At 40.6% G+C, this 19,361-nt stretch overlaps 6 protein-coding genes across 6 annotated transcripts; 3 read left to right on the top strand and 3 right to left on the bottom strand.

Annotated features, from left to right (window-relative positions):
- Positions 1 to 80: 80 nt before the first annotated feature.
- BATDEDRAFT_84898 (uncharacterized protein) lies at positions 81 to 1,815 on the top strand (the record flags this gene model as incomplete). The annotated part of the gene is made up of 2 exons (XM_006676295.1): positions 81 to 1,257; positions 1,404 to 1,815. 2 exons carry the CDS (start codon positions 81 to 83, stop codon positions 1,613 to 1,615), a joined length of 1,389 nt encoding a protein of 462 aa, XP_006676358.1. The 3' UTR covers positions 1,616 to 1,815.
- Positions 1,816 to 3,313: 1,498 nt separating this feature from the next.
- BATDEDRAFT_85397 (uncharacterized protein) lies at positions 3,314 to 7,515 on the top strand (the record flags this gene model as incomplete). Its single annotated transcript, XM_006676294.1, has 13 exons — positions 3,314 to 3,570; positions 3,674 to 3,705; positions 3,781 to 3,875; positions 3,977 to 5,230; positions 5,328 to 5,369; positions 5,447 to 5,525; positions 5,602 to 5,802; positions 5,887 to 6,124; positions 6,214 to 6,416; positions 6,513 to 6,643; positions 6,750 to 7,115; positions 7,190 to 7,300; positions 7,396 to 7,515. 13 exons carry the CDS (start codon positions 3,314 to 3,316, stop codon positions 7,513 to 7,515), a joined length of 3,129 nt encoding a protein of 1,042 aa, XP_006676357.1.
- Positions 7,516 to 8,063: 548 nt separating this feature from the next.
- BATDEDRAFT_85870 (uncharacterized protein) lies at positions 8,064 to 13,055 on the bottom strand (the record flags this gene model as incomplete). The annotated part of the gene is made up of 1 exon (XM_006676009.1): positions 8,064 to 13,055. The coding sequence occupies one exon, from the start codon at positions 13,053 to 13,055 to the stop codon at positions 8,064 to 8,066; it is 4,992 nt and encodes a 1,663-aa protein (XP_006676072.1).
- A 70-nt stretch (positions 13,056 to 13,125) lies between these two features.
- BATDEDRAFT_85869 (uncharacterized protein) lies at positions 13,126 to 14,032 on the bottom strand (the record flags this gene model as incomplete). The annotated part of the gene is made up of 2 exons (XM_006676008.1): positions 13,126 to 13,401; positions 13,478 to 14,032. 2 exons carry the CDS (start codon positions 14,030 to 14,032, stop codon positions 13,126 to 13,128), a joined length of 831 nt encoding a protein of 276 aa, XP_006676071.1.
- A 2,226-nt stretch (positions 14,033 to 16,258) lies between these two features.
- Positions 16,259 to 16,961, top strand: BATDEDRAFT_84897 (ribosomal 40S subunit protein S20). Its single transcript, XM_006676293.1, has 2 exons — positions 16,259 to 16,410; positions 16,591 to 16,961. The coding sequence occupies exons 1-2, from the start codon at positions 16,293 to 16,295 to the stop codon at positions 16,845 to 16,847; spliced, it is 375 nt and encodes a 124-aa protein (XP_006676356.1). The 5' UTR covers positions 16,259 to 16,292; the 3' UTR covers positions 16,848 to 16,961.
- Positions 16,962 to 17,027: 66 nt separating this feature from the next.
- On the bottom strand, positions 17,028 to 18,454 carry BATDEDRAFT_8550 (uncharacterized protein; the record flags this gene model as incomplete). The annotated part of the gene is made up of 6 exons (XM_006674960.1): positions 17,028 to 17,189; positions 17,258 to 17,382; positions 17,454 to 17,563; positions 17,640 to 17,878; positions 18,019 to 18,134; positions 18,331 to 18,454. The coding sequence occupies 6 exons, from the start codon at positions 18,452 to 18,454 to the stop codon at positions 17,028 to 17,030; spliced, it is 876 nt and encodes a 291-aa protein (XP_006675023.1).
- Between the last annotated feature and the right edge of the window lie 907 nt (positions 18,455 to 19,361).

The following is a 19,361-nucleotide window of genomic DNA, read 5'->3' as shown; positions in this document are numbered from 1 at the left end:
AAAAGCAAGACATTCTTTATAGACTTAACAACAAAATCAAAGCAGGCAGTCTACCTTGTGCTAGTATTGAACACCTAGACATGTATGCAACCGTGATACCGTCTCGAATTCCTGAAAGTGTTTTGAATGAAACTCAAACAAAGCATATGGGCAAACCTGCACGTCCTCTAATGAGCTTCGTACCATCCTTGTTGCCTCGACCTGTAGACTCGCGTGAACAGTATATCCAGCGGTTGCAGCAACGCATCCATGACATGCAGTCTACTAAGCCCAATCAACACCAGACATTGTATCGCTTACAAGAGAAACAGAAACAACAGATTTATTTACATCCGGTATTTCAATCAAATTTGCAACAACCAGATCAGGTGTCTGGACAACAGGGGTATGCTACAATCACGCAGCGTCGTGGTCGCAACACATCACAAGTCAATGCAAGCAACACATCTGCTTTAGAAACTACCAACCCATCAACATGTTTTGAAAGGAATGCATACACCTATGGCTCTAGTCGAGAAAATGTGAATACACAATCATCAATGGGAGATATTCCTCACAAGCAACCCTCTAAAGCCACACCACCTCGACTTCCAGCACTGATAAAACAGCAACATCAAATTCAAAGACCCTACAGCTCAAAGGTTCCAGTTACAACTACTCCATTGAATTCATCCACTTGTGAACCTCAAAGTCGAATTCGACTGAATCACGACAGACGCGACGTTGACCACGAAGTCTGTCAAAACAATCCAATACCAACTCGACCACAACAACAAAAGTCGTTGAAGCAATCAGTAGAAAAGCATACCATGCATCAGCACTCATTCAAATCTGCCCCATCTGCTCACTACAAGTTTACGAATTCGGTGATTCAGCCCATTCAATTGGGTTCAATCGTGTCAAATGAACCTCTTGTTGGTAAAGACCGTCACATTCAGCCTATGAAACATGACACGGAACAGGCTACATTTCCTGAATATATGGAGATTGGTCCAACACAACAATGCGTGCATTGTACGCGATCGTTTACATCAGATCGAATAGATAAACATATGGAGTCATGCAAGAAACTATCGCAAGGGCAAATTCGACGAAAAGTGTTTGATCCTACAGTAATGCGAACTCGAGGTACAGAGGCTGAAGTGTTTTTGAAACAAAAATCCGTGAAAAAGAATGTGTTGGGTATTGCAAAAGGTGCTTTTGCCATGGACGAAACAAGTCAATCGGATAACACTTCAAACTGGAGAGTCAAGCATGGTATGTTGGTTTCCAACTGCAGTATTTATATCGATTTCCATAACATTGAATATTGGAATATCAATGCTTGATATTTGAAGCATCTACCCAAAACATTATGTGAAAACTGATATGTTGAATGCTTATTTATTGGGCAATACCTATAGAACAATTTAGACAATCATTGATTGAAGCACGAATGGTATCAAAGTTTTTGGCTAAAGGTGGGAAAGCAAAGGATCTTCCTCCTACAGCTCCAGCAGTCAATACAGGTAAGCCATGTCCATCTTGTGGTCGAAAGTTTGCCGAGGCGTCATGGGAGCGACATACAGGTATATGCGTCAACCTCAAGCATGGACCGCCAAAACGAAAAAAATAGGATTCGTTGAGTAAAAAATTAGTAAATAGAGCTGTAGACTGCATCAATGATGTGTTACACTTTTAGATTTGTTCCAGGGATATTTACGATAAAGACTCGATCACCGAATGTGCCTGTAGCATGGTATATTAAATCTGCAAGTCCCGAATTCCACCAATCTTGTGTTGAAAAACAGTTTAATAAAAACGTTCAATTTAAAATGTGTCTTGTTAATTACATTCAGCACTTTACACATGGATCTTACAGATATTGCAAATGGAACAATAGCATTTTCGGCGTTAGGAGATTTGCATAGCCATGCATGTCGTCGTGACTTGTGCCAGAGTAGAATCAGTCTGTTTGTGCATGCATGTGCCCAAGACTCGCCTAAACATGGCAGTACATTAAATTAGTTAAATATACACTCAATGCATAAAACTGTTGTTGTGAAATACCAAGATTCAACTTTACCGAGTGCTGGAACCATTAATGCAGACTCTCCATCTGTTCCTTTTCCAATAATTCGGGTAGTCATTTGGTTTGTAACAACAATCTGTCAAATTCAAAACATGGTAATTGCATAACCAAATGAGTTGATATTGGAATTTGATTTAAACCGTTCAAGGCAAACCACGATATCATTAAATTCCTACTGCAATATCAAACGTCTCGGCCACTTGTCGAAGCGTCTGGGCCATTCCAGTTAATATCCGTGACCGCAACGCCAGATCTCGATAAGCATGTCTAAAATGCAGAGCAATGCTATCAATCACAATCAACTTAAGTCCAGGATGTGTATGGATGTATGATTCCAAATTGTTGATGATATCTACTTGTTCCTGCTGTGAAAATACTCTTAGAATGTTTACACTATCTAATACTTGAGGCAGATCCATCCATGACGATCGATCTAATAAAATGCACAACATAGAGACCAACAGGAATAAAGTTTAAGATCAAACACTCATGAATTGTTTTTGATCATGAACATACCATCGATTGAAGTGTTGCAGAAATCAACAGTAGCTCGAGCAATGTCCTGAAATCGAGCAGCGGAGAAGCTGCCTTCGGTATCGATATAAAGAGCAGATCCACCTAGCCCACCAAGGATCCGAGGTATTTGAACGTTTGCACATAGTTGCATGCTAAGAATAATATGAAATGAATCCATTTGAATACACAGATAGTGATGAGGATGAAATCTATTTTGAAGCAGTATGAGATTGGAGTGATCAACTCTGACTATTACCATAACTGAGTCTTTCCAATGCCAGCCATACCACAGACTTCAGTGACCTTTGCAGTAGGAAATCCAACTCCACCATAAAACATTTCATCGATCCGACGACAAAAGGTAGCAACACCAAACGACTGCTGTTCTCTCTCCAGAGCCTCCAATGCAGACACTACTGTTTTGACTGATGGTTTGTATTAGCAAATCAGAGTTTGTTACAATATATTCTACTATGCAGTTTATTACACACTCGATCCTTTTCTTGTAGATTGCATTCAACTAATTGACAAACGAGAAGAAACTGAAATGATTTTAATAATTAAAAATGATTGTTGGAATCCAATGTCTTGACTATACAAAAGCTTATTTCTGAATACAAAACATATGAATTCTTCAAGTGAACTTTATCAAATAACAGTTATTCAATCGAGAACAGACAGGATTTATCTCGCCATTACTTGAATTCACCCAAATTATTGGCTTTCATGGATCAACCATCTTATAAAGATAAACTTGAGTCTGTTAACTCGGACCATTCATTGAAAGACTCTTCTGCTGCTCTTACATCGCCATTACAGGAACAAAACCTGTGGAGTCATGCTGAAGATGCAATTGCCAACTCTGCGTTATTACTGCAGAGTGTTGCTGCTAAAACTGGATTGTCTTCTGGGTTGCTGTCAGACAAAACTGCATCACATGTGCTAGGCGCTGTCGATGGTTCCAAAACAGCTTCTCCTATTGGGTATGCTGGATTGATGTTCTCGTATAATCCTGTTCTCTTGTCCATGTCGCATGTGTCGTTGGCCATCTGCAATAATTCTATTTAACTCCTGTTTATATTCTAGATCTAATTCTCAACGTTCTCATGATGGGTCTAGTGAGTATTGCTTATCTATCTTGGTACCAACTCTGAATTTGCTATCTGTACTGATTTCAACCTTGTTTGCATCAGATACTACTGTAGCTGGTATAACAACCGAACAACTTTATAATCAGATTGACAGGTATAGAGAAAAACTGGCAAATGGCATGCGGGAGTTTAAAAAGGTAGATTCCATTACTGGCTCAATTCCATGTTGATGATATGCTTCATCTCAAGTACATTCATTGCTCTTGTATTTGCTATTTTAACCGTGTGTTATTTTTAGGTCGAGGCAGAGAATGAACAGTTGAAATCAGAAGTAAGGACTATAAAGGCAGAACGATCTTCACAACGATTGGGTGAATCACCAGAGGATTTTGCTGCTCTTCGCTCCAAGATTCAGGTTCTTGAAAAAGAACTCGGGCAAGTGCGGTTCAATGCCAAACTCAAGATCAAGCAATTACAAAAAGAGATTGAACAGTCAAATAATAGTTTTGATTCTGCCATAGGATCACCAGCTAGAACAACTTCAAAATCACTCAGTTTAAATGCTCCCCAAAATGAGGAGCAAATTAGAATCACAGAGTTGGAAGAGAAATTACAGAAAACAAATGAATCAAAAGACTTGCTTGAACAGCGTGTGGTAACACTCGAGTCAGATTTGAAAAACTGCAAAGAAACTGCCAAAGAAAAGTTGGAGCAATTGACACGACAGCACACTGCAGAGCTAGATGCCTTTCAAATCTGCACTCCTCAACCCTCCAAATTAGTTATTTCGTCATCAGAGGCTCTACAGGATTCGCCATCTCCATCTATAGTCTCGTCAAATAATACAGCTTCAGTCGACAACCTTATGCACGAATATAAAGAATTGAATGCCATACTGACGTTACTCGTGAATCAATACTTGCAGTTTGATCACTCTTGTAAGCTTGATCCAAACAATCATCGTAAAGTTGTCGAGTCCATCATTGAATATTTTGCAAAAACATCGTCTGAAACTATCGAGAAATGTCAGGATCAGTTGCTGTTGATGAACTCTGCTAATCAAGCTTTGCGTAACCGTCGCTCTTGGTACGCGGAAGCATCTACTGAAACTCAAAATGAACTACAACATCAGGAACAAACTCGTCGTAGTTCTGAAATCCAATCTCCACGATCAAGAAAATTCCATCAGGAATCATTAAACTCTATTGAATCGTCTGGCATACAGGAAGAATCTTGCACTCCAGAAACACATAAATTACTCTTGGACGAATTGGCACGGGAAAAAGCACAAGTATTGCAGCTTCAATTGGAGCTGAATGGGCAACAGTCAAGACAGAGCAAGACTGTTTCTTCCAGTGCTTCACAAGCCGATTTATTGGACTGGGTGCCAAAATTAACTGCTAATTCGGATGCTCTTGAAAAGGATCTAGAATATTTTAAAACTGAAGCCAAGCAGGCTTTGCAAGAAAAAGAAGTTCTTATTGCAAAAATAGGCGAACTAACCATTCTGTTGTCAAATTTAGAAAAATCTAAAGGCTCAGATCTAACTACTGTAAGCAGCGGTTACTTTTATTTTGATGTAATTCTGAACAAAATGGCCTTGTTTCCAACTAAATTATGTCATCTCTTGTCAATCATTTGCTTTAAAGTCATCCGCAGCTCAAGAACGAAACTTTATGCTAGAGGAGCAGGTATGTCTATTTTTTGGGTATATTTTGATGTAGTGTTGATTTAATTAGTTGATCTCGACTAATTTTGAAAATAATAGCTTAAAGATTTTCGGGTACAAATTGCCAACCGTCAACGAGAAATTGTATCGACTCAGGAGTCATTAAAGATCAAAACTGGTGAATGCTGCTGTTTTGTATAAGCCTATATCAAGTCATTATCTAAACTTTGCTTGATTGATTTTTGACATAATAGCTGAACATGAGAAGCTTCAAAAGGAATACGATGATCGCATTCGCAAAATGAAAGGACTGCTTCTTGCGGCAAACAAGAGTATGACAGAGAGTAAAAAAACAATTGCGCAGCGGGAAACTGAGGTGACTGAACTTAAGGAGCAGCTAGAGAAAAGCACAGCATCTGAAGTATTTTTGAGAGATCGTGTTGATCATTTACAGAGTATGTTTTTGATTCTGTACTGTTCATTAGGGTACTTTAATTTGCCACTCTACTGATTTGTGACTTACTTTTGACTGTTTAAAGAAACAATGGATCGCATTGGAAGTGAATCACAAGACGATAGAGATGCACGCCAAGTACAGCTTGACGACTTGCGGAAACAGCTAACATTGGCAAAGGCAGAATGTGCCAATGTTCAATCGGAATTTCAAAGTTATAAAGTCAGAGCGGCTAATGCACTCCAAAAATCAGGGAACGGTGCTACAGAAAAGCGGTTTACGGAACTGCAGGACATTTGTGCGCAGTTGACACGAGAAAAGACGTAATCAATGATTCTCTCTGATAATTTATTTTTGGATGAACGCTTTATATGCTCATGTCAAGTATTTATGGAATTGGTTTTTATTTTAGCAACTATGAGGAGCAATTGAGACACTTGCAAAGTCGATCTGCTGTTCTTGAAAGCGACTTGACAGCTGCCATAGAGCAAATCACTTTAGCAGACGCCAATACTCAACGGTTAAAGCGTAGCGATGCGGATATTCAAATGATGCGAGTTGAAATTGAGTCGCTTACTCGAAAACTAGAGTTTGAAAAAAGCTTACACCAGAATGGTAATATTTTGACATAGATTACGTGGATACACTATGGTAGTAAATCAAACAAATGGTAGAGACTCGACCTAATATACGTTTATTGGACCACTGTAGCTCTCAATTCAATCCATTTGGAAAATGCTGCCAAAATAGATGCACTAAAGGAGCAACACAAGAAAGAATTGGATGATTTGAAAGAATCACTCAAATCAAATGCTCTTGCTGATTTGACGACACAAAGCAATGTGAGTTTGCATTTCTACTAGACGCTTGATTTAAATGGCTTGCTATTTGATGCAAGTAAAGCCACGTTAAGTACTGTCAGGCTAAATCCAATACAAATATCTGTAGAGTTTGCACAAGGAAGTCGAAATACTTCGAGAACAGCTTGCACAAGCTCGTTCCGAGTTGGTGAATCAAACTTTGTTTGATACGCGGGATAGTGTGTCATCGAATACAATGTCACGGATATCTGTAGATGCAACAAGACAAACTTCTCATTTGGAATCATCGACACATGGAAATGTCATATCATCAGCATCTTCATTATCCCATTTGGTAGATACACTCCCGACTTTGCATCGCGGAAGCTTGGCCAACAGTTTTGGCGGTGTTACGTCATACAAGGAAAAGGAATCACAGCTGAAAATGGAGCAGCTGCAAGATATGCTCAATGATAATGAAGCCGAGATTGAGCGACTTCACAATCAAGAAAAGGTAAATTTTAAATTTTTACCATCAAAATCTGATTTTGTTTGATTTTAAACAGATGTTTTATACCACTTGGCTAGTTTTTGAAGGAGGAGCTTAGACGGATTGATCGAATGGACAAGCGTCAAGATCTAAATGTCGAATATCTCAAAAATGTTGTTTTATCGTTTATTGAATCGGACACAAAAGAGGTAACTGCACTGAAATAAACTACAAAGCAAACTCATGCTGAACTGTTTTTAATCCTAACACATATATTTTGTTGTGTATGCTGATGAATTTAAAGCCATTGGTTCCTATTATTGCTCAAATTCTTCATCTGTCGCCGGAAGAAGCACAACGTATCCAAAAAAAGGTGCACGTTCCAGTTGACGAAATCATACCCAGTTTTGGATTCTTTGGATAGGTCTAGCAGAGGCAATCAAATGACACGAAGCGGTGATCATCTCATTTGACAGATATACGCACAATAAGTATGCGTTGTGAATGTGCGTTTAGAATGGCCAGTCGATAGTCATGTACTCGAGTTTTGTCTGCAAGCTACTTTGTCAAACATTCCAAATTAAATCGGTTTTGGTTTGACGATAGTATGTATTGTATGCATACAAATATATATATTTAACTTGGTCTGCAAAAATATGTTTTGAACTTGTTGGCGTTGATGGTCTATGGTATTTGATTGGCAAACAGGCGTTCATGTAAGGTACGCGACACAGATGTTTATATAGTAGTATGTATATCAAGGGCTCAGCATCAGATATACGCTGTATTGCATTGCTGTTTAAGGGTTTGCAATGTGTAATAAAACCACTTGAAACTCGCATACAGATAAAATAAATCATCAGCCATAAGATGCTATGAGTGGGTAAGCAGAGCCTTTAGTCTTTATTTATAAATGCATATACACGCCAAGCCAAAGCAAAAAGTCTACTAATTCATAAAAATCATTGAAAATTAGCTTGGTTCATCTACAAGTATGGACGAGACACGAGATTCTTGTCGTGTGTCTTTGATTTGTTTTGATGATGATTGAACGGGATCGATTTTGACATGACTAGGCGATTCCAAAGTAGCAGGAACAGATGAGGGATATCCAGTATAAATGGATTCTTGACTTGCATGATGTATCGAAGAATCTTCATTCGATAACATTAAAGCAACACTTGCCACTCCTGTAGATGAACGCGATTCATACGGTATAGAGTAGTTTGACTTTGGTCTAAATGCGTTATAATCTTTGGTTCCAGCTAGTTCAGAATACGAATAGTCAGATGTCAAACTGTCCATATTATCATCGTCAACCGAATCAGAAATTATATTATGCAATGACGGGATTGTCACTGTATGACGGGTGGTTTCTTGACTAAATGTGCGAGCTGGCGGAGGTGGGACTATAAAAGAATGTTCGGCAGGCTTAGAAACGGATCTACAGAGGGGTGCATGTGATTGTATATTTAAAAGTTCAGAAACACAAGTTGTGAGCGGAGCATCTGTATGTACATGGGAGGTATCAGCCAAACCAAATGAAGCAGTTGAAGTTGGCTGATGCGGCATGGCATTATGTACAAATCCTGAAGACTGATCCGTCACCAACTCTAGCTGCGAAAGTGGTTGCGAATGCACGTTTCTTTGTTGTCCATGTTGTAAATGATCTGAAAATGGTGTTGCTAACAAATGAAAATGTGAAGGTAAAGGCGGAATTAATGAAGTTGGCTGTGCTGGTAAGTGCACGGTAGTCTGAAGAGGCAGTGACATAGGTGATTGTGAATCAGGTAATGAACAAGGATGCATATGATAGTGTGATGGCGGGGTAGGCGCTACATTGCTCAAAGTTTGATCTGGGATCGTATCACAAAACTGTTCCGAACGAGTAGAAGCTAGATTCCACCCGGTTGATGAGGAGCCAGTTTTAGTGTTATCGCTTTCATTGTAGATTGTTTCTTTTACACTGTCGTGATGCTGGTGTTCGTGCATTACAGTAGCTCCAACATCTGTAGAACTAACGACAGTCAAATGCTCGTGGGAATGCTGTGGTAGATTTTCAAGGCCCTGATATGATCCGATTGAGGACGAAGAAGATATAGGTGCATGAAAAAATCCATCCGTGGTTCGTTTTAGCGGATCCTCGGCATTCACTTGAGAAGAGATGGCGTATGCTGACTGTTTGACTCTATGTTCAGCAGAATGATACACTGGATGATTTGTGGGGGTAACTGAGCCATACTCATCCATATGTCGTGGTGCATTCAGCTCAGTCTTTATAGATGTATATGCAGCGTGTGGTGTAAAGCCTGAATGATCAAAATTCATACCAGTCGGCTTGTGTGGTGAAATGGACCGTGGAATAGGTGGAAAATGATGTGGAGCATCATTGTGTATAGATGAGTCGATAGCCATTGCTCCATACGGTGGCAATTCTGTAGGAGATGATATAGAGTGTGTGGCAGAGCGTGTAAATGATAGTGAAGTAGAGAGTGCTGTATGACTAGGTGTATGATGATCGTGCAAATGTGTTTGTCTTGGTTTAGAATCGGAATCAAGAAACTTCATTGGAGGAGTATGCCAATCATGAGCATGACCAGCAAAGGGCAAAGGTGTTTGTACCTGTGAATGCGACTGTGAAGCTTCATGTGGATGAAAATATGAATAGGGATGTGATGATGATGGCAGTACTGAAATAGGATTGTTGTTACTGGAACTACCATGACAAGCAATAGTTGCATCGCCCATTTTCGTAGCAGCTTCAATTTTGCTTTCTTTAGCTTCTTCGACTGCAGCAGTCTCTGTCATAAAAACTGCTTTTCCAATCGGCAGGATAGCATCATCCACTGAGTGGCCATTGTCAACAAGAATCTTATCAAAGTCAAGTTTCAGTCTGTAATTGTGATAATAATTGCGTACTTGAATGGCAGACTTGGTACCAATGCCTTTGGATATTGTGTCCCAGTTTCGACCGTACTTGGACATGCTTTTGAGAAATTCGCTACGTTCATTAACAGACCAGTACGAAACAGTTTTACGAAGCGCTTGATGCTGGTTAGAGTTGTCCAGCATCTCGCGATTTGGAGATACACCTTCGTCAATTACCTCTGATTCTTCGGCTGGATTCGTTGAATCGGCCTGTGCAGCAGCGATGGCGGAAATAGCATCCAAAGGAGGAGTATTAGATCGATCAGGGGCCCCAGAAAGCAAAATGGTAGAACTAGATATTGTCTTTTTTCTAGAACCTTTTCGTTTTGGCTTCTCTTGGTCGTCAACATTGGCTGGTTCAGTTACAAGAGTAGTCGAAAAAATGCCTAATACACCGTCTTTTTCTGGAGCATCAGTGACCGAGCTAGATTTTGTGGCATTCTGTAAAAAAAATGGAGCCGAGTTCATTCGTGACGCATCAGTGCCTTGGCCAGTGTGAGATATAGTAGCATTATCGTCGCCAACAGGTGCATCACTTTCCATATCGGTATTGTTTAAGGCGTTTAGTGGCGAAGACTCTTTGTTTAGATCTGATATAGAAACATCCGAGCTTCGTTTCCTCTTGCCAAAGGTGTTTGGCAAGTCTTTGCGCTTGTCCTTTTTGGATACAGACACAAGATCCTTTGGCTTACGCTTTGTTGGGAGCGCCTGCATAGATGCTTCAGAAGTATGACTAAAACCTTCTAAAGATTCACGAGCGACAGCTTCTTCTCCAACCTTTCGACGATGATTATTGTAAAAAGCCTTGCACTGCTCAGATGTTTTTGTACCAACCATGCTAGCCATAGCTTCGAAATTACGCCCGACAAAATCAAACGCATGAAGTGCTTTGGCCTTTTCAGCTTCACTCCAATTAGTATCCGAAACACTGGTAGAACTAACTCCTTCAGCCTGAAATGGTTGCTGGATCTGAGTTTGATTGTTTACCTGGCCCTGAGATGTTGGTGAGATGGCTATATTGTGAGAAATAACATCAGCGCTAGTGGCATCCTTTATTGCCAAAAGTCTATGTTTCTTGGACTTGATCGTTCCACTGGTCTTGTTCGCGTCAGCATCGTCGTCAGCAGTAGATTCGTTACCGCCCACATCACAAACAGAGTCCCATGTCGAATGTGTACGCACATGGACAATTTCCTCATTAGCCTTTAGCAGATAAGTTTTGAAGAAGCTTGGTGCAATTGACAAATTAATTTTTTCTTTTCTTCGCCTTCCACGACCAGCAACAGAGCACTGCCGTAATAACTGTTTAAATCGCAAATTGACCTTTTCACGGTAATAATACTGTATACAATTTGCAGTACTCTTGTGTGGAAGACATGCAGATATTTTTGAAAAGTTTTTTCCACACTGAGTGAGTTTCACGCGAAGAATATCTCGTTCTTCATCTGACCAACACATATTCATCTTATTGTTGAAAACAGCAAGATTTCCAGCCGGATCGTGAACTAGTCCATTGTTGTTAATAAATTTAGTGGAGGTGCGTAACTCCGGGCTAATAATCATATCTGGCTCTTTGGCTGATCGCTCCAACTGACGTTGCTCGGCTTCGTTAGTGTTGTTTAACTGGTTTAATACATTCTGCCAATCTGCTTCGGTACGAACAACATCTGAGTTGATCCCTGTACGACGAGTAGATCGACCCATTTGGACATGTGTAGAGCCTTGAGTAATGGAATTGGATGCGCCTGGGCCCATTCCAAGCCGACTACCATCTGCAGCAAAACCCTGATCATTCTTAGCAGCGTGCTCAAGCCGTTCTACTTTGGCCATCCATGACTCGTTGAGTTGCTCAAACTCATCCCTCAAATTAGCTTCTAAATTCATTTGTGCAAACATCTGGTTACGGACATGGTTAACAATATACGGTCGAATCTGATCATTCCGTTGTATATTATCGCGATAGAAATCATATGATGCAGGTGAAGAGGTTACTTTTGTAGCAAAATCCATTACACCCGCCACAATTTTATGACGAATAAACATGCGTTTTTTGAACTCGTGCGAGAGAGCTTGATTATCATGAAGCACTTTTTCAATAATAGACTCGTGCGACTGAGACTCGTTGCTGTCGTGAGAAACTGCACGAGCTCGGATATCATCTAGAATAAAATCAGAAAAGTAAGGTCTGTGCTCAATGGGAATTTTGCGTCGAGAAACAGTGCCAATCGAGCCAGCTTCATTTACTTGGCCCATCTCCTGATCCTTTTCTGTAGCAGATGAAACCTCCTCTGCAGCATTGGCAGCTTCAATGGCAATCTTGGCTCTGAGAGTGGCCAAAAGACGCTCATGGTTTGCTATTTCGTTATCTACATGCTCAATTTGCTCCTCGATATATTCATGATCATATTCATTTCCCTCTTCGTCCTCTTCGTCATTGTCAGATTCTTCAGAGGAGAGCTGTGGCTGAATTGTAGGTACTGATGGTCTGATCAATACTGGACGGACATGTTGCTGTGAAATCAAGCTATCCGATTTATGCTCCTTCAAATGATGCGGTGGTTCAGAATCATCATCTGTTGCAGAGTTTGAAAATGGCAGCTGTCTGGAATAAAAGGAATCATGGTGAGCATCATCCAATAGTAAAGGCGCTCCAGGAACAATCTCATCGGCACCAGAACGAGAACCCCGATCTAACGACTCAAATGTGTCATCGTATTCTCGACTAGACTGTCTGTTTATATGTGCTCCCATTGATCCCATCAAGGTAGGTGGAGTTTTGAGTGGCTTTCGATACATTGCACCAGTGGGCGATGAAGGGCGACCATTGGATAAAGCTAGATCTGGAGGAGGTGGTCTACCATACCCCGCTCGCCTATCATAAGGTGTGTAAGAGGTGAGGCTTGCTCCAGGTCGCCCTGACGGATATTCTCCAGGAGATCGGTGTGAAGGCGAACGAATTTTTGAAGGGTAGTAATCACGAGGTCCACGAGAAGAATACGAATCTCGCTCCCCATAGTATCTAAATGTCAAAAGCATTTGAAAGATGAATTTTAGTTTAAGCCCATAAAAATAAAATGACTGATTAGCCTTTGAAATACTCGACAGCTTACAATCTAAAGCCTTCTTCTCTAGGTCTAAAATAGCCTCTGGAATATGGGGAAGCAGGCGGTCGATCCAAATCTCGATCAAACCTGGCAGGTCTGTCCCGTTTATATGAGAGTAGCCATCTCTCATCATTGTCACGACCGGACCCTTGGTTTGTAGCTGAACGTTGCCATGAACCATTTCCTTCTCCAAATCTAGGACTTGCGCCATATGCTGTATCTCTATCTGGCCCACCTCTATATCCAGTGTTACCAAATCGCTCTTTCCGAATATGAGTCTTTAAAACAATAATAAAAATCAATTAGAAAAGGTCAAAGTTGGATTTGAATGGAGGGTAAAATACACATTCTTACATCTTTGTCTTGATTTCTTGCTGAGCTACCAGAATATGCGTTTCGATTCTTGTACATGGATGTCGAGTCTACTCCGGGATTAGTGGAAGAACCATGGAATCCAGTAAAACCTCCAGTTGATACAGTTGAGTTGGCAGCAACAGACTCTGTTGCAGAAGCAGATTGAAGTTGCCGGCGAGGTAAAAAGTCGGGAGAGTCGCTACCAATGCGAGCATATCTACTAGATCGTTTTGGATAATCATCCACTGCAGATCCAGATGCAGTTCGGCTAGAAAATGGTGCAGATCCTTGCGAATAACCTCGCTCATTGAAATTTGCCGAGGTAGATGATGGCTGCGTATTTCCCCCTCGATATGAGTGGGGTAGATCTTGACGAGCACGCTGAGATGTAGACTGGGATGGTTGTAAAGGGACATGTGGGCTCCTAAATGATCCATGAGATTCCGTATCTCTAGACCAGACATTAGGTCGAGTATAATCATCGCGGGGATGCAAAGGTTGTGCAGGTTGCTGCTGTCTATGAGGAGTAGATCTGGATTGAGAGTGGTCTCGCATCCTAATTTGAAAATAGTGTCAAGCCCTGTTGTGATTAATCTATGTACAAAAATACATATGTTAATGGTATTATTACAGTCGTATTCACATGAAATCAAACACTAGATAAGGAAGGCAAAGTACATAATATGTGCTCATTCTTGTATAAAATACTGCATGAATGTTCACATCACAGTTCCAGTAGATCACACACTTTCTCAGTTTCCAACTTTCCTTCATCCAAACATTAGGCGATTGGTATGAAGAAACAGTTACATTTCTAAAATGTGCAATCTTCTGAACTAGAACGCGAACGTATCTGGGAGTTAGAATACAGGAGTCTGTATAGAGTTCAACTAAAAACAGTTGAACCCAATATCTGGATTAAAATGAATGAATCTGGTCTCAAACATGGTAATTGTACAATGCATGACTGCAAAGAGGAGAATTAGATGATTTGATTGTGTGAGCATCACATGAAAGACGTTTTCTCTAAAAGAATCAAGAATATCTATTCAAGTCAGTTTGTAGAAAGAAGCGTAACGAATATGCAATCATTGTCTATTCCAAAGCAAGATAAATGCAAGTCCACTCTATGAATATGGCGGTAACTTGCTGGATGATTTTTAACTGAATATTAAATATCCAAAATAAATCAGCATAACAGAAACTTTATAAATAAACAGTAGGAATAGTAGCTGCTGTATCAGGAAGAGTATGATAATTCAGCAGATAGGATCAAGCCATACGCTGTTGAGCTTTTAGTAATGCATTTAGAACTGAGTGAATTTGGACTACCTTTAGATACAGTTGAAGTGTAGCAGCGTTTCAAATTAAAAACTTGGTATAAGCACAGTTCTGAGTAGTAAAAATAACCAATGATGTAGTAGTGAAGCAGCGACTCTGAGAGTACAAGTTGTTCAAGTCAGTGAGCAGTTTGAGTGCAGTTTGAATGCAAACTCGGCAATTTGCAAACCGCATATTTGGAAACTAGCCACCATTATTTGCAAAAATGCAGTATACGCCCGGTATTATAGTGGCCAGTATCCAATCGGGTCAACTCATTACTAGTGATGGATTAAACTCAACCCCACAAGTTTAAATAAAATATATTATTTGGCTCACAAGAACGATAATCTGAATGTCACTGAGTCGTCGCCTAGCAGATCGTACTAGAAACTTTAGCCCCAAATTCCAGACTGAGGACAAGATGACCGAGCACCGCATCTGCAACCGTTGCAGCGAGTCAATCTCATCATCATCCAAGAACATGGCGAACCATCTGTCCAGGTGCAAGGAAATACCGACGACCATTAGCTACGCGTCCGTTGCAGTCAGTGAGAGCAGCAATGTCAGCGTGTCTGTGTTCTCAGCAAGCTTGAGATCGCAGTGGGTTGTCGTGATATCACCAATGACTTGGACGCCGATCCAGTCTCGAGAATTTTGAGCAAAGCCGAACTTGAAAAGCAACATATGCTCAACAATTTGATGTCTGCCAACCAGTCGCCCAGCGATCCGGAAGCTGTAGCAGACTGGATTCACGCATGTTTTAAACTGTCATCCGAGTATTGGGCGGCTCAAGTCCTGCAACTGTATTCGCATAAAATGTAGCACTAAATGAGGATGCCAAAGCACACAATAAATAATATTCAGAGTTAATGGAGTCAGATTTTTGTCGTTTTGTGAAAACAATTCGTCATTGAGAGAAACCTTTATGGCCAGCAGCAAAAATGAAAAGTCGTAATCATTGCCATCAGTGTACATTATTATTTGCATAAATTTCACTCAATTACACTTTTGTGTATGATCGGGTTGGATTTTTTGTAAATATCGATATAGTATCTGCTAATTTAAATGGCAGGAGCATCCATCACTCGGATCTTCTGTATCACAACGACAATCTGGCTTGTTGACACGGCCAGCTTGATGATCTTGTTCCAACGGGATCCTCAGCGGTTCATCTATATAGTTTAAATGGATCTAAAACAATCGTGTAGTTTTACAAATAATCCAAGTTTTCAAAAGACTGCAACAGCAACCTGCTTGATGCCATCAATGTTTTCAGAGCATGATGAAATGGTCGAGTATATTTATATTTCATCCCTCGTGTTTAATTGTATGCTTTGTCACGAGAATAACAACCATTGGCCAAATCAAACAACTCTCCGTTCACGTGATAATGTCTGGTATTTTGTTTTCAAAATGTCGAGTCTTTTTTTGCTACGAACCACCGCTGCGAATTCCCACAAGGACGGTCTATATCTCCAGCTAAAAAGGAAACATGTCTTCTTCGTATGTCGTTCCCAGTAAGAAACTCGGTCAAGAGGAGACCGTTGAACCCACCATTCACCGCATCCGTATCACCCTCACCTCCCGTAACGTTGCCAGTCTTGAAAAGGGTAGGCTTGAATCGGATATCAATTGATTTGCCATGACACTATCGTGGATCAAGACTGATCGATTATGCTCGTCAGTCTTGATTCATGTGTTGTCTGTATAAATGTACAGCTGTTTAATCCGTCGTTTATCCAACTAAATGTCTAACGATGTTGTATCAAATCGCCAATTGAACCGTGTAGTCTCCAACGATTTGATCCAGCGCTCTAAGGAGAAGAAGTTGAAGGTCAAAGGTCCCGTCCGCATGCCTACCAAGATCCTCAAGGTCACCACTCGTAAAACCCCTTGTGGTAACGGTTCCAAGACCTTTGATACTTATGAGATGAAAATCCACAAGCGTCTTATCGATCTCCACTCTCCCTCCGAGATTGTCAAGCAGATTACATCCATCTCTATTGAGCCCGGAGTTGAGGTTGAAGTTACCATCCAGAACGCTTAAATGCGCTGGTAACCAAGTTTCGGCTGAATCCTCATTTTTGAGAGTTTGAAACCAGCGAATTTTGAAATTTCTGGATCTGAAATGAATTGCTTCGTAATGTTTTATTCTCTCAAACCCCAATTGTCTATTTTCAAATGGATTTAAACCAACTAGTAAAAGTGAATCTAGAGCAAAGGGCATTTACTCGAGATATGAAGTATTGAAGCGGACAACAATAACTGTAAGATTATCTGTCGAAAAATTGTCCAGTGCAAAGTCCAGCAATGTGTCGGCTGCTTCTTGTGGATCATGAATACCCTTGATGATGTCCGATGCCTGCTGGTCAGTACACACGTCCCAAATCTACAGTTGACAGCAGTTTAATTCCAACATACTAGTACAAACCTAGACCCAACCAAGTACCAACTCACCCCGTCACATGCAAGAATAAGAAAAGAATCTGTATTGTTTAGCTCCGTCTCTGTTGTGTATGGATTTCCAATAACCCATTCCTTCATGCTCATATCACCTAGTGAGCGAGTAACTGCCAAAACACCTAGATCAACCCACAACTGTAATTAGATCCAAACTACATCCGTCTCGTCAAACACTCGGCAAACCACTTACCATTGACTCTGCTATTCATCACAAAACCACCTGCATCCAATATTCTACGCGACTCTTGTTGATCTGAGCCTTTATGATCATAAGAGAGTCTGACTGCAGAACCATTTCGACTAGCAAAATCAATTCAAAAAATGAAAATTAGCCAATCCATGATACAAACCACAGATGCTGTACAAGCTACCCCACCATAAAACCGCTCTAGAATCTCCAACATTCGCCGTATATAATACTCGCACTTTACGAGTTCCCTGTTGATCATTATTTAAAAAGCTCCTATGTTCAGTCCGAACGAATCCTACTACCGCCGTGCATCCCGCATGCATGCCTTTTCGTTGTGATAATTGTTGATCTGTTAGTAAAAATGCATTATTAAGTATCTCTGGGATACTCGCTGTAGGCTGCTCTTTCAGTAGCTGTGCGAAATTCTATAAACATAACCAATAGCATTAAATAACAGTTAGCTTGACATAAAAGTAAAGTATACAGCTAAACTAAACTCTATTATAAAGAGTGATGAGCTATTAGAGAATAAGGAGTTCCATTGAGGTACGCGAATAAGCCTTACTGTATGGAGATTCTGACCACAATAGTCTGCCGCACTTCTGCCTGCATGTCCATCAAAAACAGCGAAAAATCCTAAAGGCATCAGGTGCGCAACAGTGGCTTGAATGAGTGCATGATCTGGATGCAATGGTTTCATGCCATTGAATACTCAAGCAACTTACCAGATCCATCCTCGTCCAAATAGTTGTAAGTGATTGTATGAGAGTCCTAGATACAAAAAATACGCATAGAAAAGAATGTTGGCAGTGAGCGATCCAATGCAAACTTTTGTTAGCGATATGCATCCTGACAAGTGCACAGGAAAAACTAGCACTGACCTCCATCGTTCGTCTATACTTTTTGTTTCGATCTTCAGAAAAGCCAACCTTGAATCCAGCACGAATAGACTCTTCGTCATCAAACGGAGTGTAGTTGGGATCATCTTCCTCATTATCCATCTGATCATCACCAGTGTCCTCATTCTCTTTGCCTCGCTTACTCTTGCTGTTTCCAGAAGAACCCGCAGTCTCTTCTTCTTCACTATCACTATCGTCTCGATTCGGAGATCGCTTCTTTCGTCGTCTGACTTTTCTTATAACCACGGCATTTTGGGTGCCAGCTTTATCGGCTAGGATAGATGCCATCATATGCAAATAAAATAAAAATTAAAAGGGATTCCAAAAAGTAGAATAACTGGGGTATGTAACTAGAGATCAAGCAGTGTGTTGTCTATCCCACAGTTCTATTGGAGAGTAAAGCAGCTAGGGTAGTGAATCTTGTATACAAGAAAGTCAAAGATCTTCTAGCGATGGCGGAGAAGTGACATTCGCACCCTTGCCAATCACCACATGTAATAGGTCGCCGCATTTCAGCATCCACCAAGCAAACAGGCAAAATCCGCTTGCCGCATGTATGCGGGGTCCAAATTGAAAGTATTCACAGCTAAGATCGAGGGAGCAGCAATACAACTCAGAAATACGGCACACATTTGCTCAAGTGGTCAGCTCTAAATACTATAGATAATTGAATGAAAACATGCACTGATATTGCTTTCAGGCTACGACTCATTAATCCATTACACTGAATAATACATGCTATTCAGCCTACAAACGGACAGAATTGCAGAGGCTTTTCAGTCTACTTTTTCTACAGCATGGCAGTAACAGACCACAATCTCGCTATTCTATATCAACATATATGGACTAGCAAATCTGTCTTATGGACCCGTAACACTCACCATATTTGATATGGCAGGAGAGTAATCTAATTCACTTTGACCCACACATGTGCTACAGGACAATTGATGTCAAGCCATGGCATTTGCATAGAGTAAGACTAGAAACCAGACAAAGGAGATGCAAGTGG

This window comes from Batrachochytrium dendrobatidis (genome assembly GCF_000203795.2).
Source record: "Batrachochytrium dendrobatidis JAM81 unplaced genomic scaffold BATDEscaffold_1, whole genome shotgun sequence".
Classification (NCBI taxonomy): domain Eukaryota; kingdom Fungi; phylum Chytridiomycota; class Chytridiomycetes; order Rhizophydiales; genus Batrachochytrium; species Batrachochytrium dendrobatidis.
This window is presented reverse-complemented; position numbering and strand designations above follow the sequence as displayed.

Excerpts from the sequence above, each read along its gene's own strand:
- BATDEDRAFT_84897 (XM_006676293.1), top strand. The coding sequence starts at position 16,293 with ATGTCTTCTTCGTATGTCGTTCCCAGTAAGAAACTCGGTCAAGAGGAG. Across the intron at positions 16,411-16,590 it reads CGTTGCCAGTCTTGAAAAGG|TCTCCAACGATTTGATCCAG; the intron begins GTAGGCTTGAAT and ends TGAACCGTGTAG.